At 44.0% G+C, this 25,918-nt stretch overlaps 1 protein-coding gene across 1 annotated transcript in view; it reads right to left on the bottom strand.

Moving 5' to 3' along the window:
• Positions 1–25,437, bottom strand: part of YAF2 (YY1 associated factor 2) — a 41,806-nt gene extending 16,369 nt beyond the window's left edge. The window contains exons 1-2 of the mRNA XM_075427935.1: positions 25,168–25,437; positions 24,815–24,940 (exon numbers count right to left, since the gene is read on the bottom strand). Of these exons, the coding sequence (XP_075284050.1) occupies positions 24,815–24,940; positions 25,168–25,193 (152 nt within the window). The 5' untranslated portion in view covers positions 25,194–25,437. The remainder of the gene's footprint in view (positions 1–24,814; positions 24,941–25,167) is intronic.
• Between the last annotated feature and the right edge of the window lie 481 nt (positions 25,438–25,918).

Raw genomic sequence — 25,918 nt, 5'->3', positions numbered from 1 at the left:
TGTATTGTCATCTGTAATGCGCAGTTTACAGAGTTCAGATATTCTGAAGAATAGCAGACATACTCAAAGGCACACTCTTTCTTGAAGATAAATCTCTGCTGCTTTGTATATTTTACTACTGCGGAAGTATTAAATCACTATATATTAAAATTATTAAAATTAAATTAAAATTATTTCCCTATCTTAACAGAACGGGTCTAAATTAAGGAAATGCTGTCACCTCAGCTTTCAATCAAGCTGAAAGATGTTCTTCAGCAGATAACCTGGATCCACCATAAAATGTACCAAGCAGAGCATCAAACCTAATATGATCCTTTCCTTCCTTCTTCTCAAGTCCATCCAGTTCCTGGCTTCAATTCAGACAAAAAGCCTTTGTTGGAGGCTGATCTTGTCTGGAGTGGCAAATTATCTATTTTGTAAAGAAAAGCTACATGCAACATATCTAAAAACTTTTAGAATACCACATGTTAAGCCAGATATTGAAGTCTGCTGTTGAGCTCTGGTCGCTTTACTTGCCACGCTTTTCCTCCAATAACTAGAGCAATAATCCAGTCCAATTTTACTTACCTATCAATGAGCTGATACAATTCTGTTTTCAAATTCCTCTTACTCCCTGGTTTCCTATGAAATTATACACATCTTGCCCCATCCTAGAAATCAGGAAGAAATTGGCTGTGAAACACCATTCCTACAGAAGGATGTTATGTTGTAGCTGCCCAATACGGTATTGATCTATTTTTGGTTCGTGGAATCAAGTTTCTCTTCCAGGTACTGAGAAGCGACCTTTTGAATGACAAAAGGATTCAATGAAGCAAGATGTTCATACTATCAAACAGAAGAGGTAACTTTTATATACCAGGAATCATTTATTCCTCAGAATAGTTTGAGCTTTCAGACTGACCAGCAATATCTTACCTCCTAGCATGTTTTCATTCCTAGAATAGACCAGCTCCTGAGCAAAACAAAGCCTGTGGTATTTCTTCAAAATTCTTCACCTGCATTTATGAAGAACCTCTACACCATATCCCATAGATTTCATAATTTCAACTTTGTACACGAATTTTTTCCTTTCTTCCACTGTAAAAGATCATCACTTCTTAAAAAACACAGGCTTTGGCATCTTAAGGACGTTTTATTCAAAGGCACCCATAGTCCTTAAGTGGTATCATTTATCTAAACTTCTCTTCCCTGCAGGGAGACACTGACCTTTTGTTCAAGACAGCAGATTCATCCCTCGAAAAAGAGAGGTTAGAAATATCTGGAACAGAAGCCTCACTGTTTTTGTCTTGCCCTTGGTCACAGAATCCTTTCCTCAAAAACGAAAAATCCACATTATTCTTTAAATACAAAGTATTCTCCCCTTCCAGGTGATTCAGGAGAACAGAATAAGTGCTTCTGAGTTAACGGAAATTACCAAATCTTCTCCTCCTTGTTGCCTTAAGGCCCTCACTGCACAGGACTCAAGTAATGAGTCCAGCATGTTTTTGAACATCAGCTTCATTCACACTTCTGCAATCTATTCTGTCCCACCAGCAAAGCATGGCAGAACTCATTCTTTGGAAACCTGTAAACTAGTCAATTGGTGCCCTGAACTTCACTCTCCAGGGTTTTTCAAGAATTATCAAAATCACTATTGCCAAAAGGCCTTGCAAGCAGTAACCAATCTGTGAACACAAGTCATCTTTTGTCAAACTTGTAAAGCTGATGGCTAAAGAACAGGATCAGTACAAAAAAATAAACCAGAAATGCTTTGGCCTTTACAAACTACACACACAGGGGTTTTTTGTGATGTCTCCTTGGGAAAATCTTAGAGTCTATTCCAACAGCTGCATTATAAACACAGGGTATGCTGATGCACTATGGATTAAACCCAGAACACTTGTCGCAGTTTTGACTAAGGTAGCAGCAACTCTAAAATCAAAGTTAGGCATTCCCAATTAATTATATTCAGGCAAAGCAAAAGAGAACAAACTCAGCTTCTAGGAAAAAAAAAGTAGAACTAATCACTAAGCATCAGAGAAAGTCAGTGAGCTCCTCAAACCACTTCAAGTTTTCCTGTATTCCACCTTCTTCCTCATTTACTGCTTATGAAGGACAACCGCTTAAAAAGCAACCTTCCCAAAATTGCGCACTTCTGACAAAGAAATATGACTACTGGAGTATCATCATGGCAATGCCTCCACTTTCTGTCTGATTAATACCCCTCTGATTTTTCATTCTACCTTATCCTGTATACGTAAGCTTATGCAACTCCTACTTCATGTTATGCTGAAATTCAGCTCGTTTCTATTTGGATAGCTTGAAATTTTTGTTCAAGCACACATCCCTACTTTAACTACAGAAGCTTTTCTTTCATTTACCTATAATTACACTGCTTGCTTCTTTTGACAGCTCTGTTGTCCCCTGATTTCTATATAAAATATGTCCCATGGATCTATAGAAATATAAATATAGTGGATAAGCTGATATGCAGTAACCAGCTACGCGCACTCTTAAGCCACTGCAAATGCTCAGTAACTTTGGACAGAAAAGAACCTTACTGCAGAGCCTTCCTGCAGGCAGTTCTGACAACAAGGTGATGCACAGGAATGTATGATATTACTGTAACAATTCAAACAGCATTAAAATTTTAAGACACTTCTCAAAATTACTGCCAAATGCAAGGAAGGCATTTAATGCATTCCTCTCAAATTCAGAACTACCACCTTCCCCACTTGACCTTCTAGTCAAGTAATTGTATACTTCAAAGATTAATCACTCTTCCTATGTTTTTCGCAAACCCATCATGTCCACTAGTATTCATACAAAAATCTCCCTTGTTTTGCCTAAAACTATACACTCTTCTATACTATCCCCAGTATGATAACATCTGATATTTAAGATATTCAACCATGCTAGAAAGTTCAGACACATCAAATATCGGTTTACGCTGCCTACAAGACTTATAAAACTGTTGGATACCTGAAAACAGCATATAACTTAGAGCAATATATACCATGTTTTAAAAACAGTTACCATTACACAACTAATTTCTATTTCAATTGTACCTTGTTGCCCTCCCTCCAACCCACCTCTTTTTGGGGCATCTGTCTTCTTTTTGAAATTCAATCTTTTAGAAGCCACTATCAAACTCTTCTAAACCGACTCTCCACCAAATTTACAATTTCTCAACTGACAGCAAACCTACAAAAGTTGTGTGTATTTTGTTCACCTAGAAGTTACCACAGATTTACACCATTATGAAAAAAAAAGGTATTCCTCTCCCTCTAGTGCCCTGCAGACTTGCCTATCACCTTTCCATCTGCTACTGTGTATTTCTGACTGAGTTAAGATACTCAGTATTTTTTTCAAATGGAATTCTTATTTCAGTCTAGCACTCCTCTTCCACCAGCTTTTGCTATCCCCTCATCCAGTGAGGATTTCAGAAATGCCTTGTTAACATGCCTGAGTTTTTCCAACCTTCAATTCTTTTAGAATTTGGTAGCAAATTTAATTCTTGTGTCAGGAGGTAGACTGAAAGCTTTAGTTGTCCGTATTTTGTAGTGCACTGCCACTGAAAATAAGAGTAATCCCTGAAGAAGGAGGATAGACCTTGGAATTCATTAAATTTAGTCGTCTTCTTATAGCTTCAGCCTTTATGAAGAAAGTAACAGGATGGAGGCCATTTCTAATGACCTTTTTTTAAAGTGTGCTACCCACTGGCTAGCAGCAAACGTATTCTACTTCAGACATGTCAATACATTCTTGGAAAATTCATAGCATAATTTCAGTACTGCATCCTGAATACAGGGCTATAGTTCAGATATCCGTACTTAGACATGCAGATTGATGTGATACTCAATATTCTGTATCACTCCTTGGCTACTTTATTTTTACATCTTACCGTATGTTCCTCACCTCCAGACCACACAAGTAAAGCCAACCTCATGATGATTATGACTCCCTCTTCACCTACCTAATCAAATAATTTTGTAAATATCCCTTCATAAATATCACTTGGCTGGATAATTTCACAAAGCTGTTAAAAGACTAGTCTCTCAAAAGGCTAGTCTCAAATTCTGCAACACTACATCAAAAACAATTGAAACTGTTTAAAACACTTCCACGAGTGTTTTCAGAATGCATTTGCAAGACAGTATGAGACCTGACATATCAGCTCACCAAGAAGAACCACACATGCTCACTCCAGAGCCATGCATCTAATAAACCTACAGACCACGCTGCTCAACACTTCTCAGAACTGCCACCACAACCAAAAAGACAAACTCCTGTAAAGCTAATAATTATTTTCTCAAATAATTTCTCTCTAAGTAACTCAGTTAGCAATATGCCACTGTGAACTAAACAAAACCACAGGAACAAATAGTTAGGTTTAACCAAGCCCTAATAAAAATCTTGTTTTGCTGATGTTTGTATCACATATGTCTTTCAAAAATCTGAACAGAATACAGCTGAGTGCATTAAAATCTTGTTGAGAACAAAGTCAAATCATTCAAATCCTACTCTGTTCTTTCATTACTAGACTGGATCATTTCCCAATGCAGATGTACAGGCTTTAAATATCTTACAATTTATTTGAAGATCATTTTCCACTCACGTCTATCCTAAATATTAATGTCTCAAGAAGCTAATAGAAATCTGATATCCACAGTAATACTCTAATCTCCATTTTTCTAGTTCACAGTCATTACTGAAATCTCAAGAAAAGCTTATCTTTGCATACTTTCTACTTCATCATCATATTCTTGCTAGTCCCTACTCAAATCTCCTTCACCACATGTCCTAATTTCTCTAACTACTAAGGTCCACATTCTCAAATATATCTTAGCACAGTAATTAGAAGAATTAATTTAAAAATAAAAAGTTGTTCCTAATTTCCAAAGCAAGTAGATGTATACAGGGAGTCAGCTGGAAAAATGCACGATTGTCCTGGGTTTGGCCAGAACAGGGTTAATTTTCACCGGACTCCAGGAAGGGGCACAGCCGGGGGGTGGGGGCTGACCCCACCTGGCCAAACAGAGCCGGGTATTCCATACCACGTGACGTCACGCTGGGTTCCGGTGGGGGGGGAGCGGCGCGGCGGGAAGGCACTCGCGGCTTGGGCGGGCGCAGCGCCGGTCCGGTTTCGGGAGAGCGGCTGTTGTACGGTTCGTGGTTGTGTTTTCTCCTTATTTGTATCGTTGTTGTTCCTGTTTTCCCTCTGTTTGCTGTTCTGTTAAACTGCCCTTATCCCGACCCACCAGTTTCTGCCTCTTTCTTTCCATTCTCCTCCGCACGCCGGCGGGGGGAGGGGCGGCCGCGTGGCGCTTTTGTTGCCGGCGGCAGCCGAAACCAAAACATTAAATTGGCGCCCAACGTGGGGCAGGGATAACGGCAGGGCTGAGCAGCGGCTGTTAAAACTGTTTTCTTAGTTTTGCTTAAATTTTGTTATACGCATTTTTCTGTGTTAAGTAGTCGCCGGTAAAAAAGGAAAAAAAAAAAAAAAGTTTCTGACTTTGATCAAGTGGCTCTGCTATGTAAATCCGTACTTGCACTATGTGTTCATTGCCATGCTGTTCATCATCACTGGAAAAAGGATTAAGATGATGATTTTGCTGTACTGTACGATATCGACTTATGATATGATAACATCACTGTGCATGAAATTAGTCTTGTATTTGCATGCGGCACTGCGGTCATTTCCGTACCTCGGATCCTATGTCTTAGATTTTGTTAATAATCAAACCCAGTCTGTGGGGAAAGCCGAAGGGGATACCTTCCCCCACTCTTTCGCCCCCCCCCTCTCCCTCAGGCTGGTCCTAACTGCTTTTGAGAATTTCGAGTACCCCTGGGATGCTCAGGGCAGCACTCTCCTTTTGTTATGCCTCTTGAATGGGTTGCAGGTTTTGTTTAGGGTTAAGCAAGTCGTTAAGAACATCGTGCAGAGACCTGCCCCGGGGCCGGATAGCTGTGAGTGGCTGGGTGTGTGGGACAGCATGGGCAAGTACCTAGGGCAGTGGACACCCCCGATGTTTTTTAAACTCACACCTGAGCAAGTACAGAATCCGGACAAACTAGTAAAATATCTGCAAAAAGTATGCTGCCACCCTGGGAACTCCAGAGAGACACAGATCACAGCAACGTGCTGGGGTCTGGCCCACGCCTACCGAGCCATGTTCAACACTGTTCAGTGCCCTAAAGGGGAAAGGGGGGGAAACGAAGCGGCAGGCGCTGCGACTGGCACTGCCCCCCCAGCCGGCCCTGCAGCCCCTCCAGCCCAGCAGGCAGTCCCAGCCCCCCAGACTGGCACCACCGCTGCCACAGCTGCAGGGTCTGCCTCGGTTTCCCTGGCAGGCACAGCAGCTGCTCCAGCCCCAGCTCCAGCTGCAGGCATCGCAGCTGAGCCCAATGACCAACCTGTGCCCGTAGCAGTCGCCCCTGTAAAACTAAAGAAAGACGCAAAGAGAGCAGATCGCTCTGGGAGGGATGACGATGAGCCAGGGTCATCACGGGAGATAGAGACAGAGATCATCACCCGGTCCCTGTCCCTGAGCGAGCTGCGAGACATGCGCAAAGATTTCAGCCGCCATCCAGGAGAGCACATTGCCACCTGGCTGCTGCGGTGCTGGGATAACGGGGCCAGCAGCTTGGAGTTAGAGGGCAAGGAAGCCAAGCAGCTGGGATCCCTGGCCAGGGATGGGGGCATTGACAAGGCCATTGGGAAAAAGGAACAAATCCTCAGCCTCTGGAGGAGACTTCTGTCAGGCGTGAGGGAGAGGTACCCCTTCAGTGACGATTTTGTATGCTATCCTGGCAAGTGGACCAATATGGAAAGGGGTATTCAGTACTTGAGGGAATTGGCTGTGCGGGAGCTGGTTTACTGTGACACAGACGATGAGCAGGTACCCACAGACCCAGATGAACTCCAGTGCTCACAATCCATGTGGAGGAAGTTTGTGCGGAGCGCACCCTCCTCGCATGCCAACTCACTGGCAGTTGTAAACTGGAAAGGTAAAGACGCACCAACAGTGGATGAGGTGGCTGTCAGACTCCGCCAATATGAGGAAAGTCTCTCTTCCTCCCTTGTCTCAGCCGTGGAGAAACTGGTCAAGCGACTAGACAGGAATATGTCCTACTCCCCACCTGTGCGGGCCCGCATCTCAGCTATTAGGGGCAGGCGTTTCTCTGCTCAGGAGAGGGAATACAGAGGCTATACACCCCGAGGCACCCTGTGGTTCTACCTGCGTGACCACGGAGAGGACATGAGGAAGTGGGATGGAAAACCCACCTCAAGTCTAGAGGCACGAGTACGTGAGTTGCGAGGTAAAACAATCACAAAAGGGGACTCTGTTAGGAAAAATGCCGCTCCAGTTTCCAGCAGCCAGCTCTCCAGACCAGGTAGACAGTTTGACCTTGATTCTGATCCTCTGGAGGGGACCTCCAAGTCATTCTTACAGCAGGTGAGCAGCAAATTCTCTGACGAGGATTAGAGGGGCCCTGCCTCCAGCCAGGTGGAGGAAAGGGACAACCGTGTCTATTGGACGGTGTGGATTCGGTGGCCTGGCACGTCAGATCCACAAGAGTATAAAGCTCTAGTTGACACTGGTGCACAGTGTACTTTAATGCCATCAGAGTTCAAAGGGTCAGAGTCCATTTGCATTTCGGGAGTGACAGGGGGGTCCCAAGAGCTGAGTGTACTGGAGGCTGAAGTGAGCCTCACTGGGCAGGACTGGCAGAAGCACCCCATTGTAACTGGCCCCGAGGCTCCGTGCATCCTTGGGATAGACTATCTTAGGAGAGGCTATTTCAAGGACCCAAAGGGGTATCGGTGGGCTTTTGGCATAGCTGCTGTGGAGACGGAAGAAATTAAACAGCTGTCCATTTTGCCTGGTCTCTCGGAGGATCCTTCCGTTGTGGGGTTGTTGAGGGTTGAAGAACAACAGGTACCCATCGCAACCACAACGGTGCACCGGCGACAGTATCGTACCAACCGAGACTCCCTTCTCCCCATTCATCAGCTGATCCGCCAGCTGGAGAGTCAAGGAGTGATCACCAAAACTCGCTCACCCTTTAATAGTCCCATATGGCCAGTAAGAAAATCTACTGGAGAGTGGAGACTGACAATAGACTACCGTGGCCTGAATGAAGTCACACCACCGCTGAGTGCTGCCGTGCCAGACATGCTAGAACTTCAATATCAGTTGGAGTCAAAGGCAGCCAAGTGGTACGCTACAATTGACATCGCTAATGCATTCTTCTCCATCCCTTTGGCAGCAGAGTGCAGGCCACAGTTTGCTTTCACCTGGAGGGGCATCCAGTACACCTGGAATCGACTGCCCCAGGGGTGGAAACACAGTCCCACCATTTGCCATGGACTAATCCAGACTGCACTGGAAAAGGGTGAAGCCCCAGAACATCTGCAGTACATCGATGACATCATTATATGGGGCGACACAGCGGAGGAGGTTTTCGAGAAAGGGGAGAAAATAGTTCAGATCCTTCTGAAAGCCGGTTTCGCCATTAAGCGAAGTAAAGTCAAGGGACCTGCGCAAGAGATCCAGTTTTTGGGAATAAAATGGCAGGATGGGCGCCGTCAAATCCCAATGGATGTCATCAACAAAATAGCAGCTATGTCTCCACCAACCAGCAAAAAGGAAGCACAGGCCTTCCTGGGTGTTGTGGGTTTTTGGAGGATGCACATCCCAAATTATAGCCAGATTGTAAGTCCTCTGTACCACGTGACCCGGAAGAAGAATGATTTTGAATGGGGCCCTGAGCAACGACAGGCATTTGAACAGATTAAACGGGAGGTAGTTCATGCTGTAGCCCTTGGTCCAGTCCGGTCAGGGCAAGATGTTAAAAACGTGCTCTACACCGCAGCCGGGGAGAATGGCCCAACCTGGAGTCTCTGGCAGAAAGCATCAGGGGAGACTCGAGGTCGACCCCTGGGGTTCTGGAGCCGGGGATACAAAGGATCCGAGGCCGGCTATACTCCCACTGAAAAAGAGATTCTGGCAGCATATGAAGGCGTTCGAGCTGCTTCAGAAGTGGTCGGCACTGAAGCACAGCTCCTCCTAGCTCCACGATTGCCGGTCCTGGGCTGGATGTTCAAAGAGAGGGTCCCCTCTACGCATCATGCCACCGATGCTACGTGGAGTAAGTGGGTCGCGCTGATCACCCAGCGCGCCCGAATGGGAAACCCCAGTCGCCCAGGAATTCTGGAGGTCATCATGGACTGGCCAGAAGGCAAAGATTTTGGAGCATCGCCAGAGGAGGAGGTGACACGTGCTGAAGAGGCCCCACTGTATAACCAGCTGCCAGAAGATAAGAAACAGTATGCCCTGTTCACGGATGGGTCCTGTCGCATTGTGGGGAAGCAGCGGAGGTGGAAGGCTGCTGTATGGAGCCCTACACGACAAGTCGCAGAAACTGCCGAGGGAGAAGGTGAGTCCAGCCAGTTTGCAGAGGTGAAAGCCATCCAGCTGGCTTTAGACATTGCCAGTCGAGAGAAGTGGCCAGTGCTCTATCTTTACACCGACTCTTGGATGGTGGCCAATGCCTTGTGGGGGTGGCTGCAGCAATGGAAGAAGAACAACTGGCAGCGCAGAGGTAAACCTATCTGGGCTGCCCCATTGTGGCAAGATATTGCTGCCCGGCTAGAGCAGTTGGCTGTAAAAGTCCGTCACGTGGACGCCCACGTCCCTAAGAGTCGGGCCACTGAAGAACATCAAAACAACCACCAGGTAGATCAGGCTGCTAAGATTGAAGTGGCTCAGGTGGATCTGGACTGGCAACATAAGGGTGAACTCTTTATAGCTCGGTGGGCCCATGACACCTCGGGCCACCAAGGAAGAGACGCGACATACAGATGGGCTCGTGACCGAGGGGTGGACTTGACCATAGACACTATTGCACAGGTTATCCATGAATGTGAGACATGCGCTGCAATCAAGCAAGCCAAGCGGGTAAAGCCTCAGTGGTCTGGAGGACGATGGCTAAAATATAAATATGGGGAGGCTTGGCAGATTGACTACATCACACTGCCACAAACCCGCCAAGGCAAGCGCTATGTGCTCACAATGGTGGAGGCCACCACCGGATGGCTGGAAACCTACCCTGTGCCCCATGCCACCGCCCGGAATACCATCCTGGGCCTGGAAAAACAAGTCCTGTGGCGACATGGCACTCCCGAAAGAATCGAGTCGGACAACGGGACTCATTTTCGCAACAGCCTCATAGACACCTGGGCCAAAGAACACGGTATTGAGTGGGTGTATCACATCCCCTACCATGCACCAGCCTCGGGAAAGATTGAACGTTACAATGGGCTGCTAAAAACCACTTTGAGGGCAATGGGGGGTGGGACTTTCAAAAATTGGGATACCCATTTAGCAAAGGCCACCTGGTTGGTTAACACCAGAGGGTCCACCAACCGGGCTGGTCCTGCCCAGTCAAAACCTCAGCGCCCAGTAGAAGGGGATAAAGTCCCTGTAGTGCACATGCGGAACATGTTAGGGAAGACGGTTTGGGTTAGTCCTGCCTCGGGCACAGGCAAGCCCGTCCGCGGGATTGCCTTTGCTCAAGGACCTGGGTGTACCTGGTGGGTAATGCGGAAGGATGGGGAAGTCCGATGTGTACCTCATGGGGATTTAATTTTGGGCGAGAATAGTCCATAAATAAATTGTATAAAGTTAGTTGTTAAATAACCCTGTCACTGTCTGTTATCACTGTTATAATTGTTATATTTTGTACCAGTAGTAGCATAGTAAGAATTGTCCAGATTAAAGAAGGATGGACTTTTTCGATGAAAACCTAGCAGAGCACAGCGATGATGGAACTGGACCTGGTTTTCAACAACTGGCATCCAGCAACTTCATCAAGATCAACATCTCCTGCAGACTGTGGGCACGGGCTGCACCAGATACATCAGCCGTGAGCTCCGGATGCAGCAAGTGACCGCCCATCACCACACATCACCTCTCCCGCCATGGAAGACCATAACGACAGATGGAGCCTGAAGTCATGGATTAAATGAACTCAATGGACACTTTAGAGTGATGATCCATAGACTAAAGGAATGATATCTGGAGACAGGAGAAGTGGTGGTGATCAACCGGACAGTGGGGGACCTGGGCATGACGTAGATGGTATGGAATAAGGGGTGGATAATGTCCTGGGTTTGGCCAGAACAGGGTTAATTTTCACCGGACTCCAGGAAGGGGCACAGCCGGGGGGTGGGGGCTGACCCCACCTGGCCAAACAGAGCCGGGTATTCCATACCACGTGACGTCACGCTGGGTTCCGGTGGGGGGGGAGCGGCGCGGCGGGAAGGCACTCGCGGCTTGGGCGGGCGCAGCGCCGGTCCGGTTTCGGGAGAGCGGCTGTTGTACGGTTCGTGGTTGTGTTTTCTCCTTATTTGTATCGTTGTTGTTCCTGTTTTCCCTCTGTTTGCTGTTCTGTTAAACTGCCCTTATCCCGACCCACCAGTTTCTGCCTCTTTCTTTCCATTCTCCTCCGCACGCCGGCGGGGGGAGGGGCGGCCGCGTGGCGCTTTTGTTGCCGGCGGCAGCCGAAACCAAAACAACGATTTCACAGTAAACAGCTTTTTCACCAAACAGGCAAAAAGATGGATATGAAAAAGTGGTTTTCAGTAGATTTTCTAAGTGAAAGACTACTCCTGTAACACATATTATCAGGAGAATATCTTCACTTAGGTATGAATGTTTTGAGCAATTCTTAGGGTATTTGTTTCAGTAAATTTTACAGGGTACAGCTATAGTTAAATATTGCAGCGATATTATAGTATGATATGCTTCACGCATGTTTTCAAGACATTAATTATGCAAAATTCTAACTGTAACTTTGTGATAGAGCTTAGACAGCTTTCTACTCTGAAGATCACAGGACAGGTTACAACCAGCAGCTTTGGAATCTGACTTTTCCATGATGGGCTGATTTTGTAGATTTAGACGCCAGAAGGTCTAAATGGCTCCAGAATGAAATATATATATATATTTCAAATTCAGTTTCTGTAACAAGTAATACAGTACTTTGAAGTAGAAGTTACTAAGAAGTAAATAAACTGTCCTCTCACCTCCAGAAGTCAATTCTTTTTAATAGCATTATATCCCTCCCCCCACCCTCATATACTGATAACAAGATACTTCACAAATATCAGTTAATGTTCCCGCTTCCTCAGACATGTTTCCTCTCTTTTTCAGAAGTCTTTCTGCAGATCAGGGTACAATGACACTAGCGATTTTTGCATCTACGCCCCTTCCAGAGTCTCTCTTCCCTTCCACTGTAACTGGCTTTAGTAATAGCAAATGTAAGCAACTTCACCTAACAGTGAAAAATTAAAACATATATACAGTTACCCCCCTCTTCCTTGTTTTGAGCTGACCTCCGCCTGCAAAGAGCTTAACTGCAAAGAGATTGCTTTTTTCTTTAAACAAAAAAAAACCACAACAAACTAGGAATCCATGAAAAATGTTGGAAGGCCGAGACCTATATTTATATAGACATTGCAATGGTGTTGACAACTTTAAATAAAGGGAACCAAATTTAACTTAGCATCATAATCTTGGCTTACAAATGCACAGGTGAAGAATTTCCTAAGAGTCCAGAAATTGTTAAGTTCTTTACAATTTAGAAAGAAATCAATAGAACCGAGACACACACACACGCATTAAGTCATTGCACTAACTGTCCTCATGTAATAATGCAGTCAATTTGACACATAGTGAATGGCAGAATCTTATTAAACTTCAAGTGACAAGGCAAAAGATGAAGTCTTACATTTTAGGCTATTCATTCCAGTTTATGCACAAATCCATATCATTAAGGTGTAGATACATGCAATCTGGCTGTACAGAAGCCAAGAAAAAGATTCCCTATCTTTACCCTATCAATTTCCCTATCTTTTTTACTGATCTTTCTTTGTGTCTCAAGGAGACACGCAATTTTTCAAGTGCTAGTTTGACAGTAAACATTTAAAGGACGTAATATTTTTCAAACTGCAATAGTGGAGGACTCTTGTTGTCAAATGCAAAACACTCATTCCCAATTAATTAGAATTGTCAACGCATTTCTATACACAAAATGCACAACAGCTTTTAATATATTCTTCCACAGAATTGCAGATTAGTAGCTACAATTTTTTGAGACTTTATTTTCTTCCATCAGGCAATTTTTCAACTAAATTAACTTTTTTTTCCCCTAGATTTGATACATAAGCAAAATTTACTTTTTAAAATCACATTTAACTTTTAATGGACTATCACATCTGCTCCACAAGCTCTTTGTGCAGCACCTTGTGCAACGAGAGCTTCCAGGGTCTGCCAAAATGCTGAGGAAACAATAATCCGTAACAAAGGCAGCTGCTTTTTCAACTTCACTAAAAACCCAGCACAAATATTTGTTCCATTACCATCGCTGATTTACGTGATCAAGCGCAACCAGACCACAACTTACCTCCTAATACCAAAGAAAGAAAAAAAGAAAAAAAGGATTCATTTCTGCATAAGCACATCAGTGACATTATTTAAAGCAAACAGGAAATCATCAGGAACACTGTGTATACCAAGTAGTATTTCAAGCACTGTGGCCAGTTGGATCTCGCACACTGTGGTCTACACAGAAGCTAGCAGTTCATGTAATGATGCCAACTCCTGATTTTTAGCAGTTTAAGTCATATCATGAAAAGCAAAAAATATTTCCTATTACCAGTTCTTGTAATGCAAGTACAAGAGTTGCTAGCAATTAAATTAAATCACTAGCAGGAAAAGCAGTCTTTGGATTCTGACACAGCTCAGCTCACTCACTCAGTCATCAGTACTCTATTAAGCTATTCAGAGAATAAAAACTATCAGATTAAACTATGTTTAGCTTACTATGTCACATGAAGATGCTCACGCTAATCACCACACAAAGCCATCTTGTGAGAAACTAGTCTTTATTTCTACATTGAAGCAGTTCATGATTAAATGCATCTTCAACATCGATAATTTACATTGTTATCCAAAATTATTTTTTCCCATTACCATCACTTCTGCCATATCCTAGAGTGTTAACAGTACATTACACTGCCTCTGCAAATAATACAACTGAATATTATGACAGTGCAAACAATGGAGCTAGTGGTCTATATGGGAAAACATAATATAGATCCATATGCATATTGCAGAGTAACAATGCAATTTCTACACATCCTATGTATATTTGGATTCTAACTTTCAGCCAGCTCTGATTTCCAGTGCTTTCATATTCCTAGCTGGTTTACAGTGTGAATCATTTACTTGGAATTCATCCATTCAGTGCATTTCTAGCAATTCTGTCTTTGAATAAAAGCTGATTCAATTAGAATAGACTTACAAGACCCATATGGTTTTATCAGTCACTGTATAAATGTGCAGAAAACTACCCCTTGAGGCAGTGTCCCTATTTAATCATTCCCTTAAAGGGAATGCCCTATTTTCCTCGATGACATTTAACAGATGAGGCCAGCAAGCCTCCTGAAGACAACTGGTACACTGCACAAGAGTCTGCCCCAAGAAGAAATAGCCGTATCAGGACCTTAACAGCTGGACCTGATGATCTCAGAGGTCTTTTCCAACCTTCATGATTCTATGATTCTTTAGAAAGTCCAAGTTTGTCTTCACGGATAGTTTTTAAAGCAGCCATCAAATGTTACTTTTCCAACAACCCTTTTTAAGGCTTCAACCTCTCACACACTGTTGTTAGAAATTCTTACCCATATGCCACAAACTGTGGTTCACCGATGCTCAGCAAAAGTGACAGCTACATTGAAAATACCCTGTTTAAGAAACATATGGGTATCAACCAATCTATGTTTCCTAGATGAGAGAGTGCTACATAGGAGCAGGGGTCAGGAAGCTCAGTTTCCTTAACAACATCCCCTGAGGAGGCTGTATTTGGGAGCCTGCAGAGAAGGCAGTGGTTACAGTCTTTTAGACCCTTAAGATTCTTGGGATTCATGGGGAAGTGACCTCTCCCAACTTCCAATCCCACAAAGGACTGGATCCTCCAGGCTGCTCCTCTGTCCCCTTCCTGTAGAAACTGTGATGCTTCTTGCACCGATGCAAAAAAACACACGCAAAACAGGAGGTTCGTACTGATGCAGCAGCACAGTTATTGTTGTACAAAACTGGGTGAATACGTGGCACAGCTGGTTTTGTGACCAGACGGGAAGGAGCTTGTTTCTGACCTGTCTTATTTGTTCTGCATTACGGGTGTGACCTTCCCAGAAGGTTGCAGCGTTCTAGAAACTTTCCCCACGCAGAGCCAGTGCCACAAAGACGTCCACCTTAAGTCGGGGAAAAGACTACACACCTTCCCTAAAAAATTAAGTCTCCATAATGCTCTTTAGAAAAGATGTATATTGATAGGAAAAGATGCCACATAATCATCAGCCCTCACCTTTTCTTTTTCCCTTCTTATTCAATTACAGAACTGCTAGCTCATGACCCTAATCACAGAAATCAATGATATTTGTAAGAAACAACTTTCCTTTCACTAAATGTGCATGTGTCAAACCAGCGTTTTTCACCTTTTAGAGTTAGGAACTCTACTTCTAAAGTAAATTTTAAAACCCCCTCTCATTCACATATTTTCTTACACAAAGCACTGTCATTTGAACTGCGCCGTTCAGATGAAGTATATACAAGCATTATGGAAAAGTTTAAAGATAAGTACCAAACTTCCAGTAAGTTAGAAACGGAAAATTTTCAATTATTCATTTCCTCCCCACCACCCAACTCCTAAGTAAACAAGAAAAAACTTGTAGCAGGCGTCAAGGTCATACCTTGTAGTCTTCAGTGCAACTTCTTGTGGAAAGTTTGCCAGCCAAAAGCCTACCAACAACATTCTGCAGCTAAACTCTCCAAGTTCAAGCCTGCTCTACATCGACGTACACATACCAGTGGAACGCACTTCAGAAAGAACAGACAATCCTCAGGATCTCTCTGTCCTACTTACATCAGGATAAGCTACTGCATGAAAGCATAAAAAATGAACGCTTAATGTCTTGCTCCACTAGCCTACTTTGAAAGTTTTTTGCAGCTGACTGTATCAGCCAACAAGACAAGACATCATTTGATATTCTGAGAAAATTTTCTGCAACGTATACTGTCCTAACCTGACTTTCAAGATGAAAAGTACAGACACTTGTATCGAGTTTTAAACAGGAACAGGCGTAGCGGGCTGTCACAACAGTAAAGGAAAAGTTGTTATAAAAAGTCATAGGGCAGAAAATGCAACTTCTCATCACTCTACAGGTGGTACAAGAGCTTTCTTCTCACCAGCTAGACTTCTCTTTTAACATAATCTTATCGTAGGTGTTTATTCAAATCCCAGTAGCTTTTAGACCAGAACAGCTAATCATTTTCCCTAGAAAAGACGCAGTGAGGAGGAATACCACTGGCAGCACTAAGAAGAAAGATAGCATTTCCACCCCAAAAAAAAAAAAAAAAAAAAAAGCCGAACATGTCGAAACACGCACTACTTATGCCCCAGAGGAAAGTACTTAATCATGGAAATAGAAAGAAAGCAATCTCTCCATTATCAAACATGGAAAGAAGCAAATATCAGATGACACAAAGGCTTCTTTGCTTCAGCCTCCACACAAAAGTTTAATTCCATATCACCAAATTAAATGAAGGGATACGAGTACAAGTTACAATAAGAAGCAGACCAGGCTACTGAATGTTATATATGGCAGTCAACAGCATCTAACGAAATTCTCCCTGGAAACAAATCATTTAGAGAACTACAGGAAGATGGAATAAGTCACCAAGTACTGCAGCAGAGAAAAATCAAAAAGAAAAAGAGAAATCACAAGATGGGTAAATAAAAATGCAGAAAGTAGTAGACGACTCAGCCTAACTCAAATTTCAGAAAGATACTGGAACGAAATTATTTAACAATTGGGAGCATTAAAGTATAAAGCCAATTGGCTTGATATAGTATAGTTTCTCTCTTTAATGGACTAATTGTCCTAGTGAGTAGGAGAAAAGCAATACACGTCTCATCTTGACTTGAGACACAATAAAAAATACATTCTCCCACTCAAGCTAGACTATGACTGGAACAAAGCTGTGCAGAATGAAGTCCAAAATTAGGGTTGGTTGGTTGGTTTGTTTTTAATAGTTCTCCATCACCTGCTCTAGACATTTATAGCGAGGTTCTACATGTATGCTATTAAATATTCTTAATCGTGCTTTGGACAAAGGAATAAGGACTAGAAAAAGCAAACAGCACCAAGTTGAGAGGTGGTGAGAACTATCTGCCAAGACCACCCTAAGTAAAGATGACTCAAAAATCAAAACAATGAAATCCAAGAGAGACAGCATAAAGCACCACAGGCCCCACAACTGCATAAAAACGCTCTGCTTAAGTAACAATGGGACACAAAAGGACACCAGACTGTAGTGGATCAAACGTGTCGCGAGGCACAGAGAAGCAAACATCACGACACTACTGCTCAAAGGGAAAATCCCCATTCATGGCAGTACCAACATCAGACACCGTAACTTAGCAGGACTCTGGAAAGGCGCAAGCCCACTACCCCTTGCACTAGAAATGACAGCTGAAGGTCTATCTTCATTTTGGGCTACTACTGTAAGAAATAGGTGTGTCAGCTGAAGAGTCAAGAATAAAGAATCATGACATAAACTGAAGAAAACTGTCACCTGTAAGAAAGGGCTGCTGAAATTTTGTTTCTGTAAGAAAGACTTTGAGAAAACGGGTGAACATGGAAACCATAACCCAATAACCAAAGAATGACAAATATAGTGGGTAATTCGTTGGGGCTAGGGGGAGTATCAATCAACTTATCCTACTGAACAAAAAGATTAGCTATCTGGAAAACATCAAGGGTAAAAAGCACTATAAACAGGCTAACAGGGTTACAGTATCCTTCACTGGAGACTTGTTAGGACAAAGATTATGTTAGAAGTCACCCAGGTTTACTGATCCTCTTTCAGTACAGGAGAGGGTCTAACTCACCGGAAGACCCTTTCCACCCTGAGTTCCTAGGGCAACACGGATAAGCCAAATGAGACGCCTCCTTAGAACCACTCCTGTAATGAACCCAAATGTATTCAAAGCTTTTACTACTTTAGTAACTGTGGAAAACAAATGCTAATCTATTTTGCTTGGCTCTGGTACAATTCAGCTGAACGAGCCATTCTTAAGTGGCAGAACCTACCTCAGACCCTGCAGTGCCCATTAACAATGTTGGCCTTCTAGAGAGCGTATCTGCTAAATCCATGATCAGATCTGAAATCTTGGAAACAGAGGGCAAAGAAATGTTTCTTCCTGTTCAGCAGCTCTGATATCATTACTTAGCATAGGTGGGGAAGAGAGAAAGTTATAGAAAGCAGTCTTCCTGCTCCATGTTTGTTTCTCCAATTACATAAGGTATATACACACAGAAGGCCGAGTCACAGTGACAGCTACCTAAATTTCTGGCCAAAGATGACGCTGATGTAAGTACTATTTTCAATATAATGCAAAAAGAAACAGCTAAACTAGGTTTAAATCAGCTACCAAAGTTGGATCAAACAGACCCTACCAGGTCCGAGCCCAATATCAAATGAAATATTGTTTCGTTCTGGGGAGATTACATTAAAAAGATGGGGAAAAAAAAAAAAAAGTCCAAGCTATAACAGACATCAGGAAAGAGTTACAGAAAAAAACCACAAACAAACATCAGACAAAAAATACCAAGCTCATGCTGTAAAGAAAAAACACCTTTTTTCATGAGCTGTTTAGAGTAATGGAAACTACAAAGATTTAACAACAGAATTAGCCTTTAAAAAACAAAACAAAACAAAAACCTAAACCCAACTACTTATGTAGTCTTGCTAAAATGTAAGCTTTATCCTCTTTTGATTGGCTGCCCATTGCATCCTCTACTGCCCACAGAAGCTACACCTATCAACAGCATCTAACAGAGCCACTCTACTCAATAAAAATTACTTCATTGTTTTGTATGGAAAAACAAAAACCTCATTCAAGTTGATGTGTGCAAAATTCTTAAGTTTCACTATATGTTTCAGGGAAAATAATCCCTACATAAATTCCTAAATAATTCAAAAGGTTACTTTTAAAAACTCTTTTTAAAAATAAGGCTGGAAATCCAGAATGAATAGATTGCCTGATGGCTATCTGCAGAGACAGACAGAAGTATTTATTCAGGCTTCTCTTCATAATTAAATATTTACGCTAAAACATAATACTTGCAATAAGGAGCTTGGTAAAATATGGATCATATATTACTTTTCCACTCACTTCATTCCTGCAAATATTTCCTTCTCCGAACTACCACAAGTAACGAACAGCTCTTGAGTCTGTTAAGCTTGATTCAGTCATGTATTTGTAAAATCAGCATGACAGGCGGTTCTTCCTCTTTTTCTCCTTCACAACCTTCCCCCTGACACACGCATGCGCATGTGCACACACAGAGGCTGCATACTGGAAGGCAGAAGAGAGAGTCCTTAACAAGCTGTTGTAAAACAGACATGTTAAACCAGATATACAAGATAAGTACCAACTCTCTGTCCTGAGCAGCCCTGTATTTCAACAGAAATACAAATACCAGATTTGGTTAAATGTAACTGATTTGTGCTTATAAACATCCAGATGGTACATGACTAAACAAATTGCACATATTTTCTGAAGAAAAATGACCTTGATATCCAAGTTAAAAAATTAAACATTTTATTTATGCTTCTCAAAGCGTAAAACAAACTCTTGACAGCTTCAAGGAGAGACCTGTATTTCCCATTTAGGAGACTGTCAGACGTGCTTATAAAATACACGCACGTATTGAATAGCCATACTCTCCAGGCACAATCAAGGAGCACTGGCCAAATATCAAACTAAGGTACAAAGATGGCACCCCAGTTCTTCATACCTCAGACTCTCCTGTCTGGTATGATTTAAAATTGGCTTTTCATACCTTCGGCTGGGAGAAAAGGAACGATTCAGTTATGGAGATCAACAGAGCACAGGACACGGAAGCCATACCCCCATTCAGCTGGTTATATATGTCTCTGCTTCAGCAGTACAGGATGTTTAGAGGTATAGATCCCAAATCCACAGAAATTCATCCTGACTTGAGAGCACTTTCTCATTCTGGCTACAAATTTCAGAGGCTACTTTATAGAAATGATATTACATAAAGCAGCTAATGCAACATGTGCATAAGAGAGAAGCACCTAAAAAAAATCCAAACCAAACTAAAAAAAGGTCGCAGAAGTTACTTGTACCTATCTCCTTATTCTCCCTCCTTTTTTCCTCCTTCCAAAAGAAACATACTTTGGGTTTGAACAGTGTGCACTAAGTCTCCTAGATTCATAGGTAAGTTTAAGTTTTTACTGAATTCAAAGCAAGAAATAAAAGTAGTTCTAAAAAATAAAATTAAATTAAACCATAACAAGCATCTTTGTACAACAAACCTTGTCCTATTTTTAGCTATGAGAATACTATTAGTGAAAATATCCTTTGGAATTCTGCTCTTTTTCCTAATTTAAAAATCACAGAATGCTATCGACTCTGGAAAGGGGAAACTGATCATGTATCCATGCCCCCCTTTTTTCCTTTATTTACACAGTAGAGTATCATACCAAATATTTCAAAGTTTAAAAAGTCGGATTTGCAGTTCCTCCTGTAGCTCTCACTACACTCCCCTGGACGCTCATTCTTCACGCTGAGCAGAGAAGCAGATTGTCATAGTATGGAAAAAAGAATGGGATCCTGTAACTAGAGACCAGACCACAATATGCCTGCATAAAAACCACATTAAGAAAAGCAAAGTGACAGGTAATTTTAAATCCGGATGCTGTCACTAACTGAATAACAAGAGCGTTAATATGATCTGAGGAAGATGGAGCAGAGGTGATGGGAGCAGTAATGCAGCCTCCTAGAAGACAGAAGGGAGTAGCGAACGTACGTCCCTTTAGAGAGGATGCTAGTCCTCTTGTGTATTTCTTCACACCAAGACTGGAACCCTGAACCTTCAGCTTTACAACGCGTCTAAATTATGATGACTAACTGTGTTAGCTGGCAAGGAGAAAAAAAAACCACCACCACCAAACAAAAAAACAAACACCTACTGAAGGACAGACAAACTGGGAGCAAATGCTTGCTGCTGGAAGGTCTGGCCAAGGATCCAGCCCAGTTCTTGCAGGTCAGCCAGTACTGGTGTGTGTACTCCCGATTCAGATAGTGTCATGAAGAGAAGAAGCAAAGAAAGAAAAGAAATGGTAGTGTGCCCATGGAGGCACCTTTCTTTTGGCAGAGCAGTAATTGTGAGAGTCAGACCAAATTCAGTAACCTCACTATAACCTCCCCAGGAGCCAAATAATTCTTTTCTGGATTTTCAGCATAATACCACTGCCACTGCTGCTCTTATAGTGATGCCGATCTGGGCTTTTTTGGCGTTCTAGCATTTCTTTCACTTTTTCATACGATATGAGTGACAGAGGGGGAATTTCAAGTGTTTATGTCTCAGCAAAACTTAAACAACTTCATGGGGCAAGGAAATCAAACCGCTTATTTAGCCTAAGGACTCTTCCTCTTGCCAAACTTCAACGGCTTTTGCAAACAACAGAGCTTCTCAAAGAGATCATACAAATTCTTTATAATGGAAACTATTAGGCAACCTAAATATAGAGTTCGTTACCAGTTCCCTCTATAACACAGTATGTTACGGTTCTATTCAGCATTTCTTACTCGTGTTTCTAACGAACTTCAGCAGATTTGTCCAAGTAAGGAATGATTATTACAGCTTAAGCTTCCTTACATTTATACAACATCTTTCATCTAGAAAGACTTCAAAATGTTTTAAAGGTCACATATAGAAAATTACTATATTCAGTACAGTCTCCTATCAAGAGGAACATAGTAATTTCTCAGTACCCAAGCAATAATACAGAACAATTTAGGTTATAAAGTAAGTAAGAAAGCCATGTCTACAGGGAGAGTTTAGATCCTCAGTGACATTACTAAATTGAAGTCTGGCAATGGTTCTACAGTAAAAGGTAGAGGGATTTCCAGCTGGCAGACAGGATCCGAGTTTTACATGTGACTCACGGCACACCTAACTGGCACCACGCTGGGGCACTCCTTTCGCACTAACCCAAAGAAAAGCGTGCCACCTTGGGATCAGTTACACCGCTTCCTGCAGCATCCGGGCTCTCTCGTGGACATCTCCCATCCAAGCACAGGCCAATTTAACCATTCAAGCTGGTACTGCTGCCATGGACAAAGTTAATTTAACTTCATGACACAATCTGCTTTGCAAATTCAGTCTAGAACTATATTAAAATATAATCAAGAGGTCGTAAGCATTATTTCCACTAATCTTAACAGTTCTACCAGTTGTTAAAGATCATAATCCACATCTAGCCTCTGGTATAAAATATAATTCTTTCAGAGAGAAGAACTTATTCAACAGTGACAGCATGCACAAACCCTATCCTGCACCCAAAAATATTTCTGTGAAGTTAATTGCACATTATGAATATAAAAAAATACAGCTGTTCTAATCAACTTTGCACCTAATTTCCAGTGGCCTTCAAAACCACTAAACTTGGCTATGAGTGCCTGCTTTTCCCTCTGCAAATCTGGTTGCATTTAGTGAATGTTAACATGCAGAAGCACACGTGAAACCATTCACCACAAAGAAACAGGTTTCTCTGAACTAAAAACCCAGTGCTTTACAGTGTTTCATAGACAAAGCTCTCACCAGTAAAAAAACGCAGTAGAAATTTTGAAGTAAGAACCACTGTACACTAAGAACCATGCTGAGGCATCAACTTAGTCTAACATTAAGCTTCAAAAAGGAAGACTAAAAAAAAATAAATAAAAAAATAATGCATTCACAATGTCATCAAAACACCATAGTGTCGTTATTCTGACCAACATTGATGAAAAACATTTTTTTGTACAGGCAGTAGCAGCAAATGTTTTAACAAGGCCCCACTTTGGTCTCCTGGACTCCAGCTCCTTTAAAAAAAAAATCCACCCAAATGGCCTTTTGTGTCTCTGGCACCCTAATGATTCTCTCCATAGACACAAAGGTCTACTTACTACTTCAAATTTAATTTCAGAATTGGGGCCTGAAACTGCCTGGCCTAAAACCTCAACCTGTATTTATCTCATGCCACGTGTAAATCCTGGACTTGGGAAACACATGAGAAAATGCAACCCATTTAAACCTTATGGGAAAAAGAAACCTATAAACCTACTCAGCTACACATTGTTTCAGAGTTTAAGCAGAGAAACAAAAATCAGTGTATCAGCTACAGTTCTGCATACCAGATCGCTGTGGGGGAGAAGGTGGAAACAAAAAAAAAAAAAACCCACCAACAAAAAACGGACATTTTGTTGGTAAAATATTAAAAAAATATGAAATATTCAAGCGGGGGAAAAAAAAGGCAATGATAATAGCGGTTTCTCAGGACTGTTTATTTTTTCCACATGCTTTTGCTTTATTTTGTTGGTTTTTTTTAAGGTTTAGTGCTTTTATCCAGCCGGGATTCTAGTGCAACAAAACATAATTTTAACCTGACTTTGCCTATCAAACTGACTGGAGGTTGAAGAGGCTTTATTCACGCTGCTTTAAAGATTTTGCATTCATTATTTCAGCAGTATTATTTTGCTGAATATTAACGATCTGTACACATCTATCTGTGACATAAACACAGTGCCATTGTTACAACTGGAAATGACACTATACGTGACAAATGCAATTCCTGTCGGTGCATTAACCACACTGATTTCCTTGGTTTAAAAAAAAATGAAAAAAAAAAATCAACTAGTATTCAAAACTGAAGTTATGAGAAGTCCTTTCAACACACATTCCCATTTTCAGAAGTCCAGGAAATCAACTTGAGAAATAAAGATGAATCATTTTTGCCAAGTAATTGGACCCAACCTTGCAGTTAAAATTTCAAACACGTAACATTTGTTGCAAGTCATATTCAGCACTGCTTTGACCCGTGCCTAGGATGCAATTGCTGCTCTTGATAGGATTGCAACTTTTATTGCCACTTAAACTTCTCTCGCTGATGGGATTAACCCATAGGTACGACAACCATAACAAAGGATTCTTCAGCAATATTCTCTCCGGTTAGCATGCAGTGGCTACAAGCGCACTCCCGTCGGTGTTACAAAAAGCCTCCATTCCCCACGCGCGCACTTTTAGGCCACGACACTGAAAAAACACCGGCAGGCGCAGGAACCGGGGGTGAATCCGCCGCAAACCCTTCCGACGGGGTGCGCGGAGGAAAGCTCCTCCTGGGAAGCGGCGGGTACGCAGGGCGGCACTTCCACGGGGCGCGATCCAGCTCGTCGACAAATCCTCGCCCCCCCCCGACACCCCTAAACAGCGAAGGGTTATTACCCACCGGAAACCTGCACGGGGATGCTCTATGATGAAAAGCAGATTATAATAATAATAATAATAACAATAACAATAATAATAATAAAGGGGGGGTTATTAGGCAAAGTTAAACTCGTAGGGAAAAAAAACGAGTTTAAAGGGAAAAAAATAAAAAGAATTAAAGGGCGAGTGCCTCAGCAGGCACGCCCCAGGGGATGGCTTTTCTTCACACGAGGGGCACGGCCTCCCCAGGGTTAGGCTGTGCAGGCAATTATGCCCTTCCTGGTATTTATTATTTCTGTTTCTACACACGACGGATGGGGTCACCGCTAAACGTGACCTGATCCCTGTCACGGCCGCCCTCCCCTCACACCCCGGGGGCGGCAGGAGGCTGGGCCTCCCCCGCCTCAGCCGCCGGCGACCCACCGTGTGGAGGTGCCCTTCCTCACGTCGCACATCATGCACTTGAAGGCCTCGGCGCCGTTGCGGAAGGTGCAGACGCTGCAGTCCCAGTAGCCCTCGTCCGAGGAGGGTTTCGGCTGCCGCTTCGGCCTGCGGAGACACAAGCGCGGCAGGGGCAACACCGGGCGCGACGCCCTCCCTCCCTCACGCCGCCGCCGCCGCCGCCGCCGCCTCCTCCTCCTCCTCCTCCTCCTCTCCCACTCCCCCCGGGGGCGACCCGCCGGCCGCCATCGCCGCCGGCTCCGCGCACCCGGCCGCCGCGGAGAGGGCCCGGGGAAAGGAGCAGGCGCCGCCGCCGCCGCCGCCGCTGCCCCTACCTGGTCGGGCTCTTCTTGTCTCCCATGCCGGCTTCCAGACGCGTCCCCGGCCCGGCCCCGGCGCGGCCCTTTGTGTGTTTGTCAATAAGGAGGAGCGCGGGGGGTCTCTCGGCGCTAACGGGGACCCGGGGAGGAGGAGGAGCCGCCGCCACCTCCAGCTGTCGGGGAAACTCCTGCCGCCGCCGCTGCCCCCTCCCCGCTCACGTGTCCCCCCGCCGCCAACCAGCGGTCGCCCGCAGGCCGCGGCGCCCAGCGGGCCGCGCAGGGCGGCAGGTTCGCAGCCGCCGGCGGCTCGGGCGCTGCGAGCCGGCCGGGGGCCGCGGCGCCGCGGGGGCTGCTGGGGGCGGCGGCTGGCGTGCCATTGTCCCGCCGGGGAGCGGCGACGGGCCGCCCCCGGGGGGCGGGGGAGGCATGGCGGCCTTCCGCCAGCCGGGGTAGGCCGGGCGGGGGTTGCGCGGGGCCCGGCGGGGAGGAGCTGCCCCGCGCCTCCCCGCACGGGCGAGGCCGGGGCCCGGCGGAGGGCCTGTCCCCGGCGGGGAGGCGGCGCTGGGCACCGCGGGAGCGCGGGTGGTTCGGGCCGGCCTGCGCGGCTCTGCCCTGGGAGGCCGCTCTGCTATGTCGCAGCAGGGTGTCCGCTTGCAGCGGCGCCTGGGTTGCCGTGTGCTGCTTCCCGAGTGCTCCGGGCCGTGCTCTGCAGTAGGGAAGAAACGGGGGAAAGAAACCGAAAGGCGAGGTTGTGCTGCGAAGCCTT

Source organism: Opisthocomus hoazin, chromosome 8, assembly GCF_030867145.1.
Source record: "Opisthocomus hoazin isolate bOpiHoa1 chromosome 8, bOpiHoa1.hap1, whole genome shotgun sequence".
Lineage (NCBI taxonomy): Eukaryota > Metazoa > Chordata > Aves > Opisthocomiformes > Opisthocomidae > Opisthocomus > Opisthocomus hoazin.
Note: the sequence above shows the minus strand (reverse complement) of the source record. Positions and strands in the feature narration are given on the sequence as shown.